Source organism: Solanum dulcamara, chromosome 6 (genome assembly GCF_947179165.1).
Source record: "Solanum dulcamara chromosome 6, daSolDulc1.2, whole genome shotgun sequence".
Taxonomy (NCBI): domain Eukaryota; kingdom Viridiplantae; phylum Streptophyta; class Magnoliopsida; order Solanales; family Solanaceae; genus Solanum; species Solanum dulcamara.
Window position 1 is genome coordinate 13,430,268 of NC_077242.1, and position 20,436 is coordinate 13,450,703.

Sequence of the window (20,436 nt, forward strand, 5' to 3'; positions counted from 1 at the left end):
TTTATTTATCTCCCTAGTACACCATTGGGACACATTTAGACTTCAGATACCTCTAGAGGACGTCCCTCAAAACTTTATCATAAGCCTTTTCAAGATCAATGAACACCATATGAAAGTCTCTTTTTTTCCTCTAAATTTCTCCACCAATCCGAACTGATTCTCCAAGATTGTCACTTGTCTTCTCATCCTCATCTCCACCACTCTCTCCTATATCTTCATAATTTGGCTTAGCAATTTGATACCTCTGTAATTATTATAATTTTAGATATCACCCTTGTTCTTGTACAATGAAACCATAGTACTCCACCTCCATTCATCGAGCATTTTAGTTGCCTTCAAAATAGCATTAAATAACCTAGTCAACCACTCCAAACCTGCCTTGTCAGTATTCTTCCAAAAGTCCACTAAAATTTCATCGGGATCGATCTCTCTCCCCCTTTTCATTCTATTAATAGTACGGCTAACCTCCTCAACCCTAAAACACCTGTAGTACCCAAAATTCTAAAAATTATGAGAGTGCGCCAAATCACTCAATACAATGTCTCTGTCTCCTTTTTCATTTAGGAGTCCACAGAAATAAGTATGCCACCTTTGCTTGATAGAGATCTCGCCAATTAACATTTCACCTTCCTCGTCCTTTATGCACTTTACTAGATCTAAATCACGTTCTTTTCTCTCTCTCGCTTTAGCGAGCCTATACAATCTCTTATTCCCACATTTATCCCCTAACTCGACATATAAGCATTTAAAAATTATCGTCTTAGCACTGGTGACAACCGACTTCGCTTTCGTTTTCGCCTTCTTATATATATCTTTAAGCCTACACTTTTCATCCTCATCCATGTACTCTAACCACTCTGTATACGCAACTTTCTTAGCTTTTATTTTGCCTCATACTTCTCCATTCCACCACCAATCTCCTTGATGACCACCAAAGATTCCTCTAGATACCCCTAGAACCTCGGTAGCTGCTTTTCTAATGTAACTAGCAGTCGTGTCCCACATGTTGTTCACATCTCCGATACTACTCTAGGCCCCCAGATCAATCAACTTCTCCCCCATCTTCCGAGAAAGAGCGGGAGTCAGACCCCCCATCTAATCCTCGATCGATCATAAAGGGTCTTCTTTCTCTTATCCCTCATAATCTCCATGTCCATCACCAAAAACCTATGCTGAGTAGTAACATTTTCACTCGAAATGACCTTACAATCCTTACAAAGGCCTCTGCACTTTTTAAATAGTACCATAATAAATAGAATGAAAATTTACTATATCATCTTTTGAATTTAATAAATTCAATGTTATGCATTTGAATACAATTAACTATAGTTAATAAAGGTAAATTAAGAACTAAATGTTAGATTATCTCTTGATTTTTTAAAATTTAATACGTAAAAATAAATTTATATTTTTAATATAGTAAACAGGTAAAAGTGAATGAATGGAGTATTGTTCTTTGATTTGCATTCTATTTTTGTCATTTTGCAATTTGCTCCTACTATCACACCAAATATAAGCCTGTCGAGTTTTCAAAAATAAAATAAAAGAAATTCAATTTCGTCCATGCAAATCTAAAACATACTAATTAACTAGGCCTCATTTATTTTTATTTCGTGTAAGATCGTTCGATTTTGAATATATATTCAAATATTAAGATGTATATTAAGATTTAGATGTTTAAATTTAAATATATATACATCTGAATATTAAGATAATGTATTAAGATCTGAATATTAAGATAATGTATTAAGATCTGAATATGAAATAATTAAAACTGATTTTCTAATGTATAACATTTTTCTTTACTTAAAAATAAATATGTAATGACCCAAAAATGTCGTTAGTTAGGTGGGATCAAATTATTTTGAAATTGAATTATCCAGACCTGCATTATCTCGGCATAGCGACAAAATTTTAATCACAGCGGCGCTGCCATAGCGGGACAGTTGGAACATAATTAAAAGGATGTGAATTTTTATTTCCTCTCTTTTTTTCTTTTAAGTGCCAAAATAGGTGAGGGACACCCAAAAACCCTCAAGAAAGCTTCTCTAGGCCTAATGAGAAGGGAGTGAGAGATTTCTAGCATAGAGGAGGCTGCAAACCACAAATTCCAAGCCCGTCTACGTTTTTTCCTCCACTCGAAAGTCAAATATCGTCCAAATGGTAGTAGTCTAGAATTTGAAGGTAAACCCTGTTAATAACGTATTTAGAGGACCGGTGACTCTTGTGAGATTGAATTTAGACAATAGTTGGGTCATAACAAAATCCTAAAACCTCGGCTTATAGCTATTGGAGTGTATATAGAGATAGACTTATACAATAATTGTGTGTGTTCATGTCAATTATTCTTTGTGAACTACTTGAATAGTGCATATTATGAAATAAAGGTTGAACATGAATGACTTTGTGTTGATAAACCCTATGCAAGAACCTATTTGATTTTCAGTGGTTATAAGTGATGATTTTACATTTCTGTCTATGTTACATGTGCTTGTTACTATAATTGATAGTATTGTCTGCATGTATGAGAGTAAGAAAGATGTAACTAACTTAATGAAATGAATTTTGAGAATCAATTATGTGAAATGAACCTATTACTTGATTGTGCAAGCGAAATATTCATTGTGGTTTGGTGAATATGATTATGGTTGATATAAATATGTACCTAGGGATCACGTGTCACGTTCCGATACATATACATATACATATAGGAATCGAGTGTCACATTCCAATACATATACATATAATTATAAAAAATGGATGTCATATTCCAACACATATATATAGGAATCGAGTGTCGCGTTCCGACAAAACTATTGTTTGGGTATGGGTCCTATGAAAGGACCAATTATGTGTTAAGGTTTCTTTGAAGATGACCAATTATTGTGTGACTGTGATTAAATGTGATTTTATGGGGGAGGACCGTGGTAGAGAAAATTGACACTACCTAATTGACCATTACTCGTCTTGTGTAATAATTAAGGTGAGAGGGCTATTGTTGGTTGTTGTATAGAGACTGATCCTGGAAATTGAGCTATGCTTAAGGAAAGGTAATAGTAATGTTATTCTTGCATATGCTTATGGTTATCATATTGTGGTGCTTAGATGTGTTAATGATTTCAGCTATGGAAGGTGTGCGATGAGACCCAAAGGGCTTGATATACGAGCTAAGTGACTAGGCCAGATCTTGGAAGAGATAGTTCAGTCCGAATTGGTTACTAATTGTGTTATGGTGGACCATGTGGCCGAAGTACTATGTCGTGGTAGTGAAAACTTGTATAAAGTGTGACAACTGGGCTAAACCTTGATATGTATTAGAGTTAGCAGAGGACTCAGGAGAAGAGATGGGTGTTAGGCTCGAATTGAATGGCATGGGTTATTATGTGAAAAGTGGGGATGAAAAAATTTCGTACTTAAATATTGAACGTGTAGTTTTCTTAAATGCATGGTTACTCTTGTTAATTATTGTATAATATGCGATGGGTATCGAATTGACCGATGATGCCTATCAGTACGTGTTGTTTGTACTGATAATACTCTTGCTATGCTACTTGGCATAGTCTGGTTATAAAGTCAGTAATGTTTCTTAGATGAAGACGACAATGATTCTCCACTAGCTTCTACTCTTCATTCCTTATGGTGGGAGTTGTGTCTTGTTCTTATTTATAAATTGTATTCTTAGATGCTCTTGTATCTGTTTAGACTAGTTTCTTGAGAGGGATATTTAGTGTATTTCCTTAACTACCTTAATTAATTAAGAGATTTATTACTTTTTCATAACTTCCACATTGACTTGACTTCAAAATTGGTGTAAGAATTCTCCTATCTAGATATTAGAGTAGGTGCTCACACGACCCGATGTGATGAATCGTGACAAAATAATTTTAAATTTAATAAAATATTGAATTAATCTAATACTATATATATCAACAAAATAATTTATTTGTTTTGATGACTCCTTCAACATTGGATGGCAATAAAAAATTATTCATTTGTTTACTTCTATCCTAGTGCTACCAAATGTGTGGGGAGGGGGGGGGGGGGGGGCGGAGAATCTAAACAACTATTTTTTTATCTGTTGGTGTGATGGAAAATATTTTGTAAACTCTTTTATAAAATAAATCATTTTTTGATTTTTAGTAAACTGTTTTTAAAGAAAATAATTATTTAATTCTACCAAAAGAGAAAAAGATGACTTAAATTATCACGTTTTTTTTTTTTGCAGAAGCCACTTTCCTTTACCATTATCCCAGCTTTAGTTTCAATAATTGCTTCAACTAACTTAGATATTACATATTATCAATATATAATACTCAGAATATTATCTAATTTGTTAACATTAACATCAATTTTTAGTAAATATTTTTTTCAATACAACTCTTTTTTTTTTGGAAAACTTTCTTCACTCTCCAACCAAACACCAAAAACCTTTTTCCATTTTTTCTTAGAATATAAATCATTTTAAAAAAATATTTTTCAAAAAGTAACTTCCCTAAGCCAGCCATAGTTCGTGGTGTCACGATCTATTTTTATTCTCAAAGTAGTAAAATACTATTCTAATTTCTATATCAACCAAAGTCTCTAATAATACACGTCGTATATATAAAGTAACACTAGCAAGAAAAAGTCTGATAATATTTAAGGAATTTTTATGAAATTGGTGACACGTTATTGTCTCAAATTGTGGATGTCATGGCAAGTAATTTGAATGAACAATTCAAACTGGCCAGAGAGTTCAAAGTAAATAAACAAATTTAAAAAAAAAAAAAAAATCTACGTTTTATACACCGTTAAGGTAAATAATTCTTATACTATCAGGTTATCTTTATCTGTTGTAACATGTAACATACCATATGTTTAAGATTTCAAATCATATATCTTAAGAAAATTTACTTGTAGATATATTTTGGATGATCAAACAGTATAAATAATTTTATTTAGACACAAAATATAAACTCTACAAAAGATATTTAATAAAGTTAAACATGGCTAATTAATGCTATAATTTAGTACTAAAAGACCGGTTTATCGACTTTTGAAGTGTGAAATGGACTTAGAAGGAATATAAGTTTGAAAAACAAAGAAGTTATTGGGGATGATTTGTTTTGGCATTAACGGCGCACAAAGACCATATGATGATATTGATAGGTATATTGTATATTAAAATGACATTACACCAATGAGCACTTTTTATCATGTTTGCAACATTTGAACCATTCAACGTAACTATAAGAGAAAAAAAAAAATAAGGACAATGTGTTATTGTTTACTAATACATTTTGATAGGTATAGACTATGTTTTTTTTTTCCAAAAAAAAAAGAAAAAGAAAGTTATATCCAGGAAGAGAGATGAACCTAACCTTCGATAATTTGATATTGTTTGCTAGTACGTGATTTGTTTCTGGTTACTAACATAAATATCGAATAATTAAAATCATCAAAAATTATTTTAGTACCGACTTGAAGGCACAAGCTACTAAACAAAAGCTTTACACTCCCAATTTTTGATGTCCCTTCTTTGTTTTTTGGTAAATAGTAGGTTTTAATGGTCCAATATTTTTCTTCGAAAATGTCTATTTCTTATGTAAAACCGTACAAGATCTTTACCAAAAAAAATGAAAGAGAATTATTTGGCCATGTATTGATTGAATGTATTGTTAAATGAAAAAGAATGAGTAGAAGAAATTGATTAAAAGAAAATCATTAACAGCTTTGCACTTCAAAAATAAGAGAAATACTTAAAATAAAATTAAATATCAAAGTTTTCTGAACAAACTTAAGACCTTATAACAAAGTTTGGTTTTAGAAAAAAGTGAAAAACGAACGTCAATTGAGTCGCCTTTTATCATGACACGCTTTGGTTAGTCGTAATTGGCTCCTAACGAGCGATTACAAGTAATAATAACAAGTAATACTTGTATACTTTATATCAATGAGTACTACGATGTCATGCTCAAGTTATCGTAAAAATGGATTTAGAAAATGCTTTTATATTCAACAATATCATGTTATAATCATGAGAGATTATAACATTGATTAAATATCTAAAAATGAAATGTTGTCTTACAACGTGCCCGCTTCAGAATATATTTTAGGTAATTTCAAAGCAATTTTTGCACATCAGACTTCATACTTTGGAAAAAGCAAGCATTCTGAATGTTAAAGTCCCATTTACTTTGAAATTGGCAAGCTTCCTAAACCAATAAAACTACTTTTCCTCTAATTTGACGTCCAATAAGGGGACCCAATCCCCAATCCAGACCTGGACTTGAACCTAGACGTTGACCCTTGACATGGACTCAATTGGGAACCTTACCCCCACTCAACCTTGACACAAAATTCGAATCTCGATCCGATCCACAACATAACCTCGACACACAATTCAAACCTCTGACTAACCCCAATTTGGGACTCAAACCCTGACCTCGACCCAAGCCTGATGTACTTATGAACTTGTTTGTGAATATTTGATTAAGAAAATTGATCGATATCTCTAAGTAAAAATAATAAAAGTAAGACAAGAAGGGGTTGTTCAGATGGTAAGCATATTCCACCTACAATCGTAGCTTTAGGTTCGAGTCACCAAGAAAGCAAAAAGGTGAAAGCTCCTAGAAATGAGTTAAATAAAAAATAAAATAATAATTAAAGTTAAATCAAATTAGGCGAATTAGGTATTACCCATCATTTAGCTTGTCTTGACCCAATCCATATCAATTCAAGTGAGTTTCGAACCGAGTTGCACGTTGACCTATCTATTGATTCAACCATCTTAACCCGTCCAATTTGAGACCAAATAGTCAATTTACCACCTCAAGAGTGTTATAAATTAGAGCATCCGAATGTGAAATTGAGGGGTTAAAAGGAAGAAACGACACCAAGAAAAATGGGCCTAGATAATAGAGAAAAGAAGTCCTGGCCCTGAGATTTGGTGATGAACAGGCAGTCAATCATTACATTTAGAAAAAATTACATAATTACACATATTTTACTATCATATTTATAATTATTATTATTATCTATACTTTCAAAATATCATATATCTTATCACTAATTAATAGTTTCTTATCATATATTGAGGAAGATACACTTAAATACATATATTTTTGCTATCACATATATTAAATAGGAAGGTAGGCGAGCGAAATTCGTATGTATCCCAGATACATGTGAATCATACTAGATATATGTATTTATATGTATCTATCGTGATTCGCATATATCTTAGATATTAGATACATGCAAGAGTAGCAAGCGAGATAGGAAAGAGGCGAGGGAGACGAGCGAGATTTGTCATGTATTCCAAATACATGTGAATCCACTTTGATACAATGTATCTAGAACAAATTACACCTAATTTTGACCTCATGTATCTCAAAATACATATATTTGAACGTATTTGAATATATCTAGACGTACAAAAATGATAAAATACGTAATATTACAAATTAAAGTGTATCTAAGTAATTAACTTCTAAATTAGTAAAATTTATGTAAGTTCCGCTATTTTGTATTCAATCATTTTCAAAACCATATCATAATAAATTAGTAAGAGGAGGAAAAGTTCACATTTCAAGTTTGTATTATTTCTTTTCTTCTTACTATACATTAGAGGAAATTAATTATTAAAGCAATACTTTTTAACATTATTGTGCTCTAACACTTTGAATTGTCTAACCTTATTCCTTTCTGATTTAGGAATATAATGTCTAAACACGTGTACACGTGCATAATTTTTTCCATATGACAAATTCGTGATATAATTATTTAATTGCAAATATCTTTGTATATCTATCTTCTGAAAGTGATTATTTTTTTTCAACTCTCTTCTGTCTGAATTTAAGTGGCTATTAAGTTGACTTTTTAAGACTGTTGACCAGCTTGAATCGATATTTGACTTTAATATTTTAAAATGTAGAAAACTATAGTGCCTATTTACTAAATCAGGAGAATGTGATATTCAAACTATTTAGGTTTTAGTTGCAAAGAAAATCTAAGATTAGAGAAGAGACATGTTTTAAGAGCATATTATCAAGAATGACTATAGTTTATTTTATTAACTAGCTATATATTTGTATAAATATGTTTTTAATTTATTTATACTATAATTCAATCGTAAATATAATGCATAAAATAAGATAAAATATATTATATAACTAATACTCCTTTATTTACCTCCTTAAAACTCTCAACTTTTTATTATTAAATTAACAATTACTATTTACCTATTGAAGACATATCCAATTGAAATCTAAATAGATTAACGAAAAATTTGGGATATACCTCTACTTCTATTGTCTTGTCTTCATTGTTATTGTTAAAATTTGGCATACGCGATAATTTAAATACCCTTACGAATACAACAATACAATATACATATGAATATCTCTGCTCTAGTATCCATTTTAGTTCAGCACATAGTGAACAAAATATTTGGTTAAGTGAATATCCTGCTTCTGAAATGCCCTTTTTGTATTCTCAAGTATTTTCTTGGTTGATATTCTTTCATTTCACTTAAGTGAATATCGTGCTTCCTCCAACTAGTATAAGCTGCTTTAGAGGCTATTAATCTCTCATACTAGTTTCCATCGATTCTTTCTATTAGATGTATAGAGTAATTTCTATGACAAAAAAAAAACAAATACTTACTAATTTCATTTCAGGAAATATTTGTACTTTGCCTTTTCAACAGTAAATTCACACAAAAATAAGAAAACAATTGCCAAAATGAAAATCAAATCTACATATGCCTTAGCAGCAGCATCCCAAAATACAAAAAGACAGCAACACCAAATTAAGGTGTAAAATAGAAAGGAGAAAAATTATTAACACTAAAACAGTTAACCTTCAGATTTTAGAATCATCATCAGGCCGAGGGGAAGCCATTGAAGATCTGAATAGCATAGAGAAATAGAGTGAGAGAAAGAGAGAGTATGCATGTGTGCGCCTCTGCTAGACATAGATAGATTTATAGACAGAGAGAGAGAGATGATGATGATGAAGAGGAGCGAGCAGCACAATGGAGAAGGGAAATACTTTCAGATTGAAAACTATATAAATTCCATCATGATTTAATTTGGATCAGTGTTTTCGTTTCCACATGTTTCCTTTCTCCATTTTCGCCGCTTCAAGCTCTTCTCCTCAATGCTATTTTTCTCTTCACATGGCTTGCCCCCCTCTAGCTTTACTTGGGAGTCATTAGCTTTATTATATACCTATGACTAGGGTTTCACTTTCTTTGTTGTGGAAGGACTATTTTACCCCTCCTCCCATTGATGTGCATTTAACAAATTGTTTTCAAAGAGAGAGATTCTGTTTTCGTTAAACATAAATTTTATTTAATTAATTTATTTTAAATTTGAATTGAATAATTAATTTGAACTGCACAATTATATAAGTCTAGTATTCAAGACAAATATTCGTTAACATATTTTAACGAATATGTTATTAAAAATTGTAATGAACAGAAGCAACACCGAAGAATATCGTGAACCTTATGGATAATGAAGATATCACACCAGGCCATATCAAAAGTCATCTCCAGGTAATTTTATGCATGTGTTTCCAAGCATTTTTTTTCATATACAAAATTATAAGAAAAAAAACTCAAAGTAGTATTTAGAAATTTCATGTATTAGTATTTAAAATTATGCAATATATTTTTTATTGTTATTTCTAAGAAAAAAAACTAAAATTAGTACTTGGAAATTTCATTTATTTTTTAAAAAAATTAGATATTTAAAATTGGAATGAATTATTTAGTGTTGAGTTTTTCCGTTAAAATTAAGGGTGAATTTGTACTATATATAGTGAGAGGGATATATTTAAACCGAAAGCATAGCAAAAATAGTATATTTAACCCGAAAGTATAACAAGAAATATATTTAAGCTATTTTTAATAATACAGGGTATATTTAACCCTTCTCCGTATCTAAATTGTCCAAGATTGTGGGTCATGTCAGTTCAGGAACACTACATTTCTAATCGTCCTAATAATCATGCATCTCTTTTTCATTAGGTTCACTATGCTGTTTGGGATCCTAGTAAAGTTAGTTCAATTTTGGGAGCTTTAAAATTTAGTTAGTTTTATCGATGATTACTCATATAACTTGAAAGCTTCTGGTTCTCCAATAGTTTGATAAATCATAAACAGCACAAAATCTTTTGTCAATTATTTGGCTCTGCAGATGATCAAGTTTTTTATTTGAAAAATTAATTCGACTAGCTTTAAGAGCAAAACTTGAAAGAACTATAAAGATGAAAGTATGTTTTGACTAATTCAAGTAATAATGGTATCCGTTCTTTAATGGTTTAAACTTCAATAGATGATTCAAACAATTCAAGACGTGTGATCGCACAGTAATCATGGAGCAAATTTGTTTATACTTAATGCATTGCCATTTGCCAGACAGATGCTCAAACATATTGCACTCATTTTAAGTGCGAGTTTTTCAGTTTTAAAATGCCACCTAGTTCAGTTTTTATGACCAAAAATACAACTATATCAATGAGACTATTGCTACACTCAGAAATCCGCGATTTATCTCGAGAACTTCATCAGAAATGAAGCGCGCACACTTGAACGTCTGGCTTACATCTGAGATTGAGCAACATCTCAGCTAAAACGAAACAAAATTCCAGGGTAAACTTTGAATCTGTGCTAATTGATGGATGGAAAATGAGTTTTAGCTGAGATTATTAGTGCAGTTGAGAGATAGCAGTATCAGTTTCCTCCATGTCATTAAAGGCAAATGGTGTTGTCCCACTGAGTTGCTTACTGCAAATCCAAAAAAGTATATCAGATATGTCAAGCACAACCTGCTGTTCCTTTAATCCTATCTATTCACTTACTGAATCTACATCTGTCTGCCTAGCCAGTTAATTCAAAACTGATGAAATAATAGCAACTATCTGCGACACGATCAAGTAAGATAGATAAACGAGAAGTTACAGAGATAGGAATAGACCAACAAAGAACATATACCAAGAGAAGTCAAACTAGGATTGAATACCTTTGTGGAATGGAAGATTCTTGTGATAATGCCTTCTCCAGTCTCTCTTCAAATGGTGTTGCATGCCAGCTTACTTTCTGATCCTGCTAAGTCTCAAAGTCATCAGCTTTAAACTTATTGAGTTATGTAGCTCAAAGTTGAGATTTGGACTGAAATAAGGATAAAAGAGAAGACTAAAGAACTAAGCAGGACAAACCTCCTTATACTTGTTTGTTGAATTGGGAATCCCATTTCCATCCCACCATTTAGGAGATATACGAGAATCTTCGTCATCTTTCCAGTGAGCAGCAACCAATCCAAGTATAGGCCTATCTCCAGGAGTTCTGCCATAATGAACATTGTTACCGTAAACAGCACTAGTGTGCTGCTTACCCTCATCTTGGTTGACTGTAGATGGCTTCAGCCAAGAAGACAAGCTTGCTTCTACCTTTAAATCTTTATCAGCTGAAGCTTTTCTTAATTCAGACATTCCTAGTTCTGACGAAAAGCTTGCTTCATTTGGCCTTTCACCAGATTCTGTCATGTTACTGGACCATAATAGGGAATTAGAATTTTCAATGGAGTAGGAATCTTCATCAGACAACTCCTTCAACTGCGATGCTCTATCCACAGGGTTTAAAACTGGATAAACATACTGAGACCTGATCCGAGCAGCTTTTCCATTTGCTATGTTGTCTAAATATGTTGGATAAACAGTTCCTGGTGTTTGCATTTCATCACTTAATTTTAGTGGGGTTGGGTAGGGAGAATTCTTCGATGCATAGTAGTTGCCAGAAAACTCAGCCTGTTTTGAGTTTTCACTGTCAAGTGCAGATGCAGTACTTTTGGGTGAGACTGCAGACAGATCAGATTCACAATCAAAACGAACAATTTTATTCATGTACTGGGCACTGGGAGCAAAGATTGGTGAAACCACTGAAGCCGCATCTCTATGAGCCTGATTAGCATTAAACTCAATGGATGTCGGAGTGTTAGAAGATCCACTACCATGAATAGAGTTCTTTGGTAAACTTTGACCATTTTGTCCATCCGTCATGCAACTACAGAGACATAAGACAACATGAGATGTAAAATATATAGACACACATGCTAAATGCATACTTCCCATTAAAATAGCAAGGATACATTTAAAATGGATTTCGTTAACAAGATCAATCACAATTATTAGGGATTGGCTGAAGACATGCTATATATAAATTGACCAGCGTCTTTTTAGGTCCAAACGCTACCTGCTAAATGTATGAGCCAAGGAACCAGATTGTTTTTCCAATCCATTGCTTTTAATAGGTGTAATAGGGTGATCAGGTAGCAAATCCAGGTTGAGCTTTTCAACAGCCATATCAGAGAGCCAAGACTTGAATTTTAAGGGTTCAACACTTCTTGTTGAAGCTGATAGATCTTCGAATTTAGCCAAGCCTTTTCGAATTTCAGCTGGAGTCTCAGGTAAAGTTCCACATGCTTTAAGAAACTTGGCCTGCATAATAACTAGACAAATTTAGAAAATGCGAAAAACATCTAAAAATAGGTGGGAAACCTCAAGCCGAAGGTAGCCGAACATGACGGTTACTGTCTGAATAAAGTTGCAGAAATTATCAGTGTTCAAAACTAAAAGAAATATGAGGCAGTCTGTTAATCACAACAATTAGCAAATAAAAGAACAGGTTCTAAATTCTCTATTGGTTTAATTCACCACTAGGTGGAATTAGACCATCGGCTCTCCATAGTTGCCTGATTGCCTAAGTCAGTTGTATTAAGCTTTTTCATCTGCACAAAGGAGCTGTTGCTATCCTACATAATTAAAAATGTCTTATTTCTATAGACAGATTTCAGCAATCTACTCTGAGTGGGAATTTTGATGTGCTACTTAATGTGCACTGTTTAACTTTCAGTAAACCATAGCTCCAAGAAACTAAACATAAAAATGACTCCCGAATTCTTCAAATTTCCCAAGAGTGGAAATGTTTCAATATGAGGGAAATATCAGGAACTAAGAAATGAACATCTCTACCATTTGAAGAAGACAAATTATAGGCATGTGAATAACCCCTATGCTATTCATCTTTCTTATAGTTGGTATAATTGAATGGTTAACTTAGTTAGCTGCTTTAGAGTATGAAAAGATGCCTTCTTGCACTATCTTGTCAAGCGTATTAACTCATCAAATCTTGATGCTTTCTAGTACTGTATATACTTCTCATATTTCAGCACTTATTAGTTCATCATATATGAAATATACCTTAATATTCTCAGAAAAACAGAATCCTAAGCTAACATGGAAATTAGAACATGAAAATAATGAAATTATGGATGCAGTTTACTTTAAGTTTTATGTTACGAGTGGTTGATATTAAGTACCTTTCCTCTTAAAGTAAGAGGAGAATAGCAAGGAAACAAATTTCATCTATTTCTCTGCTTTTATCAAATCCTTATACATATCCCAACTGTTGCAACTTAAATTTTATAGCTGACAGAGGCTTATTTATATGATGAAATTTTGGGAAATTAACCTGATCCCTGAGCTCTTTCGTGTGTAGCTCAGACTTAGGTGTTCCTGCATCTTGATTAGCCTTTTCAGTTTTGTGCAAATCATCATCCTCCCCTTTTTCTGACATCATCAGCATAAAAACTTATGAGGTTGAAAATATTTAATGAATCGACTGAAGGAAGACAAAATCAGTTCAATTGGTTAAAATACTAATGTAAGCTTACTACCTTCAGAACTGAAAAGTGAAGATAATGGACTCCTATTACGAGACACCACTGGTTCCTGATCAAACAACAAAAATAGTTATGAGGAATTTCCGATTTCTTCCTTAGCAAGCAGAGCTACCAGAATACCGTAGCTATAGTTAAGTCTGATCAGAAATTCATCGTTATATAAAGTAGCTCTAGACAGCAAATTTTATCATTACTAGTAAAACAAAGAATTTCATTCACAATCATCTGAATCTATCATTTCTCGAGGCGAATTGAAAGTCCATAACAAATTCATAAATTAAATAAAAAAAGTATATAAGACGACCTTAGGAGGTATAGACTGAGAGACGAGATGAGATTTGGAATCCGGAGAAAGAGAGCCATCATTGATACGGAAACAGCCAAAGAGACATCCCATGGCGGCGACAACCAGCACCCTAAACACTCCAAAGATATCCCGATTATTCGTGTGGTCACTTTCTTCGGAAGGTAACCTAGACCATAACATATTTTCTCAGGTGATATATCTCATCCTTCAATTAGATTACCGATCAATTGATTGATAAAGACGCCATGAAAGTGAAAACCCTAGCTAAGGTATCAGTTGAATTCAGAGATTTAAAGAGATAGGCAAAATTATTATTGGTGGGGTGAGGAGTCACTGTATTTGAGAGTCCTTTTGGATTTTTGATTTTGAATTTCTAACCGGGAGGGAAAAAATAAAAAAGGCTTTATCTTTCCTTTGGCGATTTTTCCCCACTCGCGAGTATGTATGTTTTGGGTGAAACTCGCTCTTTTCTAATTGACGCGTGTCCCCGATAGCATAGATTTGCAAATTAAATTTATAGTTATCGCGCGATTAGTGTAATCTGTTTGATTAGGACAGTAATCCTCTCTAATCTCTAAGTTTTTGGAGGAAAAAGGAAAGTTCATTTCAATTACACCTTCTACCTAATTTGTCTCGAAAATAAGGTGAAAAAAAAAATTGCCCTCTCTCCCTCCTATCTTAGTGGATAACATTACTAAAATTGTTTCTCCCTAAATATTTATATTAATTTATAAAATCAAAATAGAATCAATTGTCTTTTTCATTTATTTTACTTATATACTGTATTAAAAATAAACATCCATTGTTACTTGTTCAGATTAGAATATCAAAAGATGATTTATCATTTATTTTCTAACTTATTCTTATTATAAACTATAATTATTTCTCAATGTACTTTTCAAACCATTGAATTAATTATATTGAAAGGCCGATAAAACAAATTTGTCATTCTATTATGAAAAAATTACTTAAATATACAGCTTATTTATCATATTTTTTAAAAATTTTAACTATTTGAAAAAATTATAAAAATCTCTACTCTCTCATATTCTCAGATTTATTATTTTACGCGGTGTATCGATCGGATATATCACTTTACGTGATGTATCGGGGCATTTGAGTGATATATCCGGAGCTGAGACGCGATGTATCAAGACATTGAGGGATGTATCCAAAATCGACAAGCGATGTATCGAGACATTTTGGAATATTTGAATTCCACCAAATTAAAAAAAAAAATTGTAATTTAAAAAAGAATAGAAATATGATATAATTAACTTTTAACACTATGAGATTTATATGATCTCTACATCTATTATTTACTTCAGGGAGAAAAAACAACGAGATAACAGAGGAGAGAACGAACGAGGCGATAAAATGTGAATTAAGCGTTATGGTGAGTCAAGTTGATAAGAAAAAATGGATAAAGGGTGTTGTTAAACAACAAGCGGACAAAGTTGGATGTCCACTTATAATTAACTTTCTTTTTGTGTGGGTCCCACCCACTATATTTTGTTCCTTCTTATGACTATAAATATTGCCAGATTTTGGCAATAAGAATACACGAACATATACACAGCAAGTTAATTTCTTCTCTTCCTCTTCTGTTCTCCTTTCTCCTCTTTAGTTTCTTCGCTTTATTTTGTTGAATTAAGATATTTTATAACACGTTATCAGCACGAAGCTCTAATTTTTCAGAAAATTAACTTCTATATCAGGTATATCTATTAAAGAAATTTAATTTTTAAGTTGTCTTTGTTACTTTCAAATTAATTTTTATCATGTCAAACTTGTCAAAATTGGAATTTGTGGCACTTGATATTTCTGGCAAAAATTATTTGTCATGGGTACTTGATGTTGAAATTCACCTTACCGCTAAGGGTCTTGGTGATGCAATAATTGAAGGAAATACAATATCAAATCAGGATAAAGCAAATGCTATGATTTTCCTTCGTCATCATTTAGATGAAAGCCTGAAAATGGAATACTTGACACTGAAAGATCCACTTGAATTGTGGAAAGACTTAAAAGGGAGGTATGACCACCTCAGGGCAACGGTATTGCCAAGGGCTCGTTATGAGTGGATGCACTTACGTTTTCAAGACTTTAAAACTGTAATTGAATATAATTCTGTTGTATTTAGAATAACTTCCCAATTAAAATTATGTGGGGAAACTATAAATGATGAGGACATGTTAGAAAAGACACTCACAACTTTTCATGCCTTTAATGTGATATTACAACAGCAATACCGTGAAAAAGGTTTTCATAAATATTCTGAATTGATCTCATGCCTTCTGGTGGCTGAACAACATAATGCCCATATGAATTTTCTAACTTATTCTTATTATAAACTATAATTATTTCTCAATGTACTTTTCAAACCATTGAATTAATTATATTGAAAGGCCGATAAAACAAATTTGTCATTCTATTATGAAAAAATTACTTAAATATACAGCTTATTTATCATATTTTTTAAAAATTTTAACTATTTGAAAAAATTATAAAAATCTCTACTCTCTCATATTCTCAGATTTATTATTTTACGCGGTGTATCGATCGGATATATCACTTTACGTGATGTATCGGGGCATTTGAGTGATATATCCGGAGCTGAGACGCGATGTATCAAGACATTGAGGGATGTATCCAAAATCGACAAGCGATGTATCGAGACATTTTGGAATATTTGAATTCCACCAAATTAAAAAAAAAAATTGTAATTTAAAAAAGAATAGAAATATGATATAATTAACTTTTAACACTATGAGATTTATATGATCTCTACATCTATTATTTACTTCAGGGAGAAAAAACAACGAGATAACAGAGGAGAGAACGAACGAGGCGATAAAATGTGAATTAAGCGTTATGGTGAGTCAAGTTGATAAGAAAAAATGGATAAAGGGTGTTGTTAAACAACAAGCGGACAAAGTTGGATGTCCACTTATAATTAACTTTCTTTTTGTGTGGGTCCCACCCACTATATTTTGTTCCTTCTTATGACTATAAATATTGCCAGATTTTGGCAATAAGAATACACGAACATATACACAGCAAGTTAATTTCTTCTCTTCCTCTTCTGTTCTCCTTTCTCCTCTTTAGTTTCTTCGCTTTATTTTGTTGAATTAAGATATTTTATAACACGTTATCAGCACGAAGCTCTAATTTTTCAGAAAATTAACTTCTATATCAGGTATATCTATTAAAGAAATTTAATTTTTAAGTTGTCTTTGTTACTTTCAAATTAATTTTTATCATGTCAAACTTGTCAAAATTGGAATTTGTGGCACTTGATATTTCTGGCAAAAATTATTTGTCATGGGTACTTGATGTTGAAATTCACCTTACCGCTAAGGGTCTTGGTGATGCAATAATTGAAGGAAATACAATATCAAATCAGGATAAAGCAAATGCTATGATTTTCCTTCGTCATCATTTAGATGAAAGCCTGAAAATGGAATACTTGACACTGAAAGATCCACTTGAATTGTGGAAAGACTTAAAAGGGAGGTATGACCACCTCAGGGCAACGGTATTGCCAAGGGCTCGTTATGAGTGGATGCACTTACGTTTTCAAGACTTTAAAACTGTAATTGAATATAATTCTGTTGTATTTAGAATAACTTCCCAATTAAAATTATGTGGGGAAACTATAAATGATGAGGACATGTTAGAAAAGACACTCACAACTTTTCATGCCTTTAATGTGATATTACAACAGCAATACCGTGAAAAAGGTTTTCATAAATATTCTGAATTGATCTCATGCCTTCTGGTGGCTGAACAACATAATGCCCATATGAATTTTCTAACTTATTCTTATTATAAACTATAATTATTTCTCAATGTACTTTTCAAACCATTGAATTAATTATATTGAAAGGCCGATAAAACAAATTTGTCATTCTATTATGAAAAAATTACTTAAATATACAGCTTATTTATCATATTTTTTAAAAATTTTAACTATTTGAAAAAATTATAAAAATCTCTACTCTCTCATATTCTCAGATTTATTATTTTACGCGGTGTATCGATCGGATATATCACTTTACGTGATGTATCGGGGCATTTGAGTGATATATCCGGAGCTGAGACGCGATGTATCAAGACATTGAGGGATGTATCCAAAATCGACAAGCGATGTATCGAGACATTTTGGAATATTTGAATTCCACCAAATTAAAAAAAAAAATTGTAATTTAAAAAAGAATAGAAATATGATATAATTAACTTTTAACACTATGAGATTTATATGATCTCTACATCTATTATTTACTTCAGGGAGAAAAAACAACGAGATAACAGAGGAGAGAACGAACGAGGCGATAAAATGTGAATTAAGCGTTATGGTGAGTCAAGTTGATAAGAAAAAATGGATAAAGGGTGTTGTTAAACAACAAGCGGACAAAGTTGGATGTCCACTTATAATTAACTTTCTTTTTGTGTGGGTCCCACCCACTATATTTTGTTCCTTCTTATGACTATAAATATTGCCAGATTTTGGCAATAAGAATACACGAACATATACACAGCAAGTTAATTTCTTCTCTTCCTCTTCTGTTCTCCTTTCTCCTCTTTAGTTTCTTCGCTTTATTTTGTTGAATTAAGATATTTTATAACACGTTATCAGCACGAAGCTCTAATTTTTCAGAAAATTAACTTCTATATCAGGTATATCTATTAAAGAAATTTAATTTTTAAGTTGTCTTTGTTACTTTCAAATTAATTTTTATCATGTCAAACTTGTCAAAATTGGAATTTGTGGCACTTGATATTTCTGGCAAAAATTATTTGTCATGGGTACTTGATGCTGAAATTCACCTTACCGCTAAGGGTCTTGGTGATGCAATAATTGAAGGAAATACAATATCAAATCAGGATAAAGCAAATGCTATGATTTTCCTTCGTCATCATTTAGATGAAAGCCTGAAAATGGAATACTTGACACTGAAAGATCCACTTGAATTGTGGAAAGACTTAAAAGGGAGGTATGACCACCTCAGGGCAACGGTATTGCCAAGGGCTCGTTATGAGTGGATGCACTTACGTTTTCAAGATTTTAAAACTGTAATTGAATATAATTCTGTTGTATTTAGAATAACTTCCCAATTAAAATTATGTGGGGAAACTATAAATGATGAGGACATGTTAGAAAAGACACTCACAACTTTTCATGCCTTTAATGTGATATTACAACAGCAATACCGTGAAAAAGGTTTTCATAAATATTCTGAATTGATCTCATGCCTTCTGGTGGCTGAACAACATAATGCCCTTTTAATGAAAAATCATGAAGCCCGATCCACTGGAACTGCTCCGTTACCGGAGGCAAATATGGTAAAAGCACATGGCCAGTTTGAAAGAAGACATAATAAAAATCAAGGCCACAATAATGTGCGTGGGCGTGGCAATGGCAGAGGACGATATAATAATCGTCGTGGTGGTGGTCCACATAAAAGGGAGAACAATATCAGTTCTCAAAATGGCCCTTCAAGAAGTAACTGTCATCGTTGTGGTATGAAAGGACACTGGAAAAATGAATTTCGGACGCCTGAGCATTTTGTAAGACTTTATCAAAATTCTTTCAAAAGAAAGGCAAATAGAGGTGGTGCCTCTTCTTCTAATGCTCGGATAGAGTCACACTTGGCGTTCGAAAATAATGTTGAGGCAAGGCCTTTGAATAATGATAATATTGAAGCAAATCTGGCTTTAAAGGATGATGATTTTAATGACCTCAATGATATTACTCATTTGGAGGTTGAAGATTTTTTTAAGGATCTTAATTGATGCTTAATTTCATGTTTTTCAATATGTTGTCAGTTTTATGTACTTTGAATTATCTTGTTTTTACGTTTATGTATTTGAAAAAAATAAAAAATAATAATAATAATAAAAAATCAGGGCCACATTTTTATGATAATTGTATATTATTTATTACATTATGCTATTTTACAATGTTGTAATTAATTACTATTAGTGTGCTATTATTTAATCTTAATATCATATTGTTACTAAAAATAATATTCGCCTTATTTAAATGTCATTATACTAATTGTTTATTCTTGTTGATGTTTTAGACATTAATAATTTACAATGATTGTATTATTTTTGTCAATAAACAAATTATCTATACATGATGAATAATATTATATTAATATTTTATAATATTTTATATTTGTTTTTAATACTTATGTATAATATTTATTTAAGGTTAATAAGTATATAATTCCATAAACTAAATTATTGTAACATTCATCATAATTGAATCATATAATTTTTTAAATTCTAAATTATCATAATTTAACTTTAAAAAAAAGGGACTTATGTTTTTCTATCAAAATTATTACTTATTTTATTTCTTACAATGCATTTTTATTTTATGAAGATAAATAA

General features: G+C 31.9%; 1 protein-coding gene across 1 annotated transcript; it reads right to left on the minus strand.

Moving 5' to 3' along the window:
- Positions 1 to 10,363: 10,363 nt before the first annotated feature.
- LOC129893115 (protein JASON-like) lies at positions 10,364 to 14,427 on the minus strand. Its single transcript, XM_055968610.1, has 7 exons — positions 14,032 to 14,427; positions 13,722 to 13,776; positions 13,517 to 13,614; positions 12,239 to 12,483; positions 11,206 to 12,049; positions 11,010 to 11,092; positions 10,364 to 10,774 (listed from the first exon to the last, which is right to left on the minus strand). Exons 1-7 carry the CDS (start codon positions 14,212 to 14,214, stop codon positions 10,696 to 10,698), a joined length of 1,587 nt encoding a protein of 528 aa, XP_055824585.1. The 5' UTR covers positions 14,215 to 14,427; the 3' UTR covers positions 10,364 to 10,695.
- Between the last annotated feature and the right edge of the window lie 6,009 nt (positions 14,428 to 20,436).

Excerpts from the sequence above, each read along its gene's own strand:
- LOC129893115 (XM_055968610.1), bottom strand. The coding sequence starts at position 14,214 with ATGTTATGGTCTAGGTTACCTTCCGAAGAAAGTGACCACACGAATAAT. Across the intron at positions 13,615-13,721 it reads TTCACTTTTCAGTTCTGAAG|AAAAAGGGGAGGATGATGAT; the intron begins GTAGTAAGCTTA and ends TGATGATGTCAG. Across the intron at positions 12,050-12,238 it reads TTGGCTCATACATTTAGCAG|TTGCATGACGGATGGACAAA; the intron begins GTAGCGTTTGGA and ends ATGTCTCTGTAG.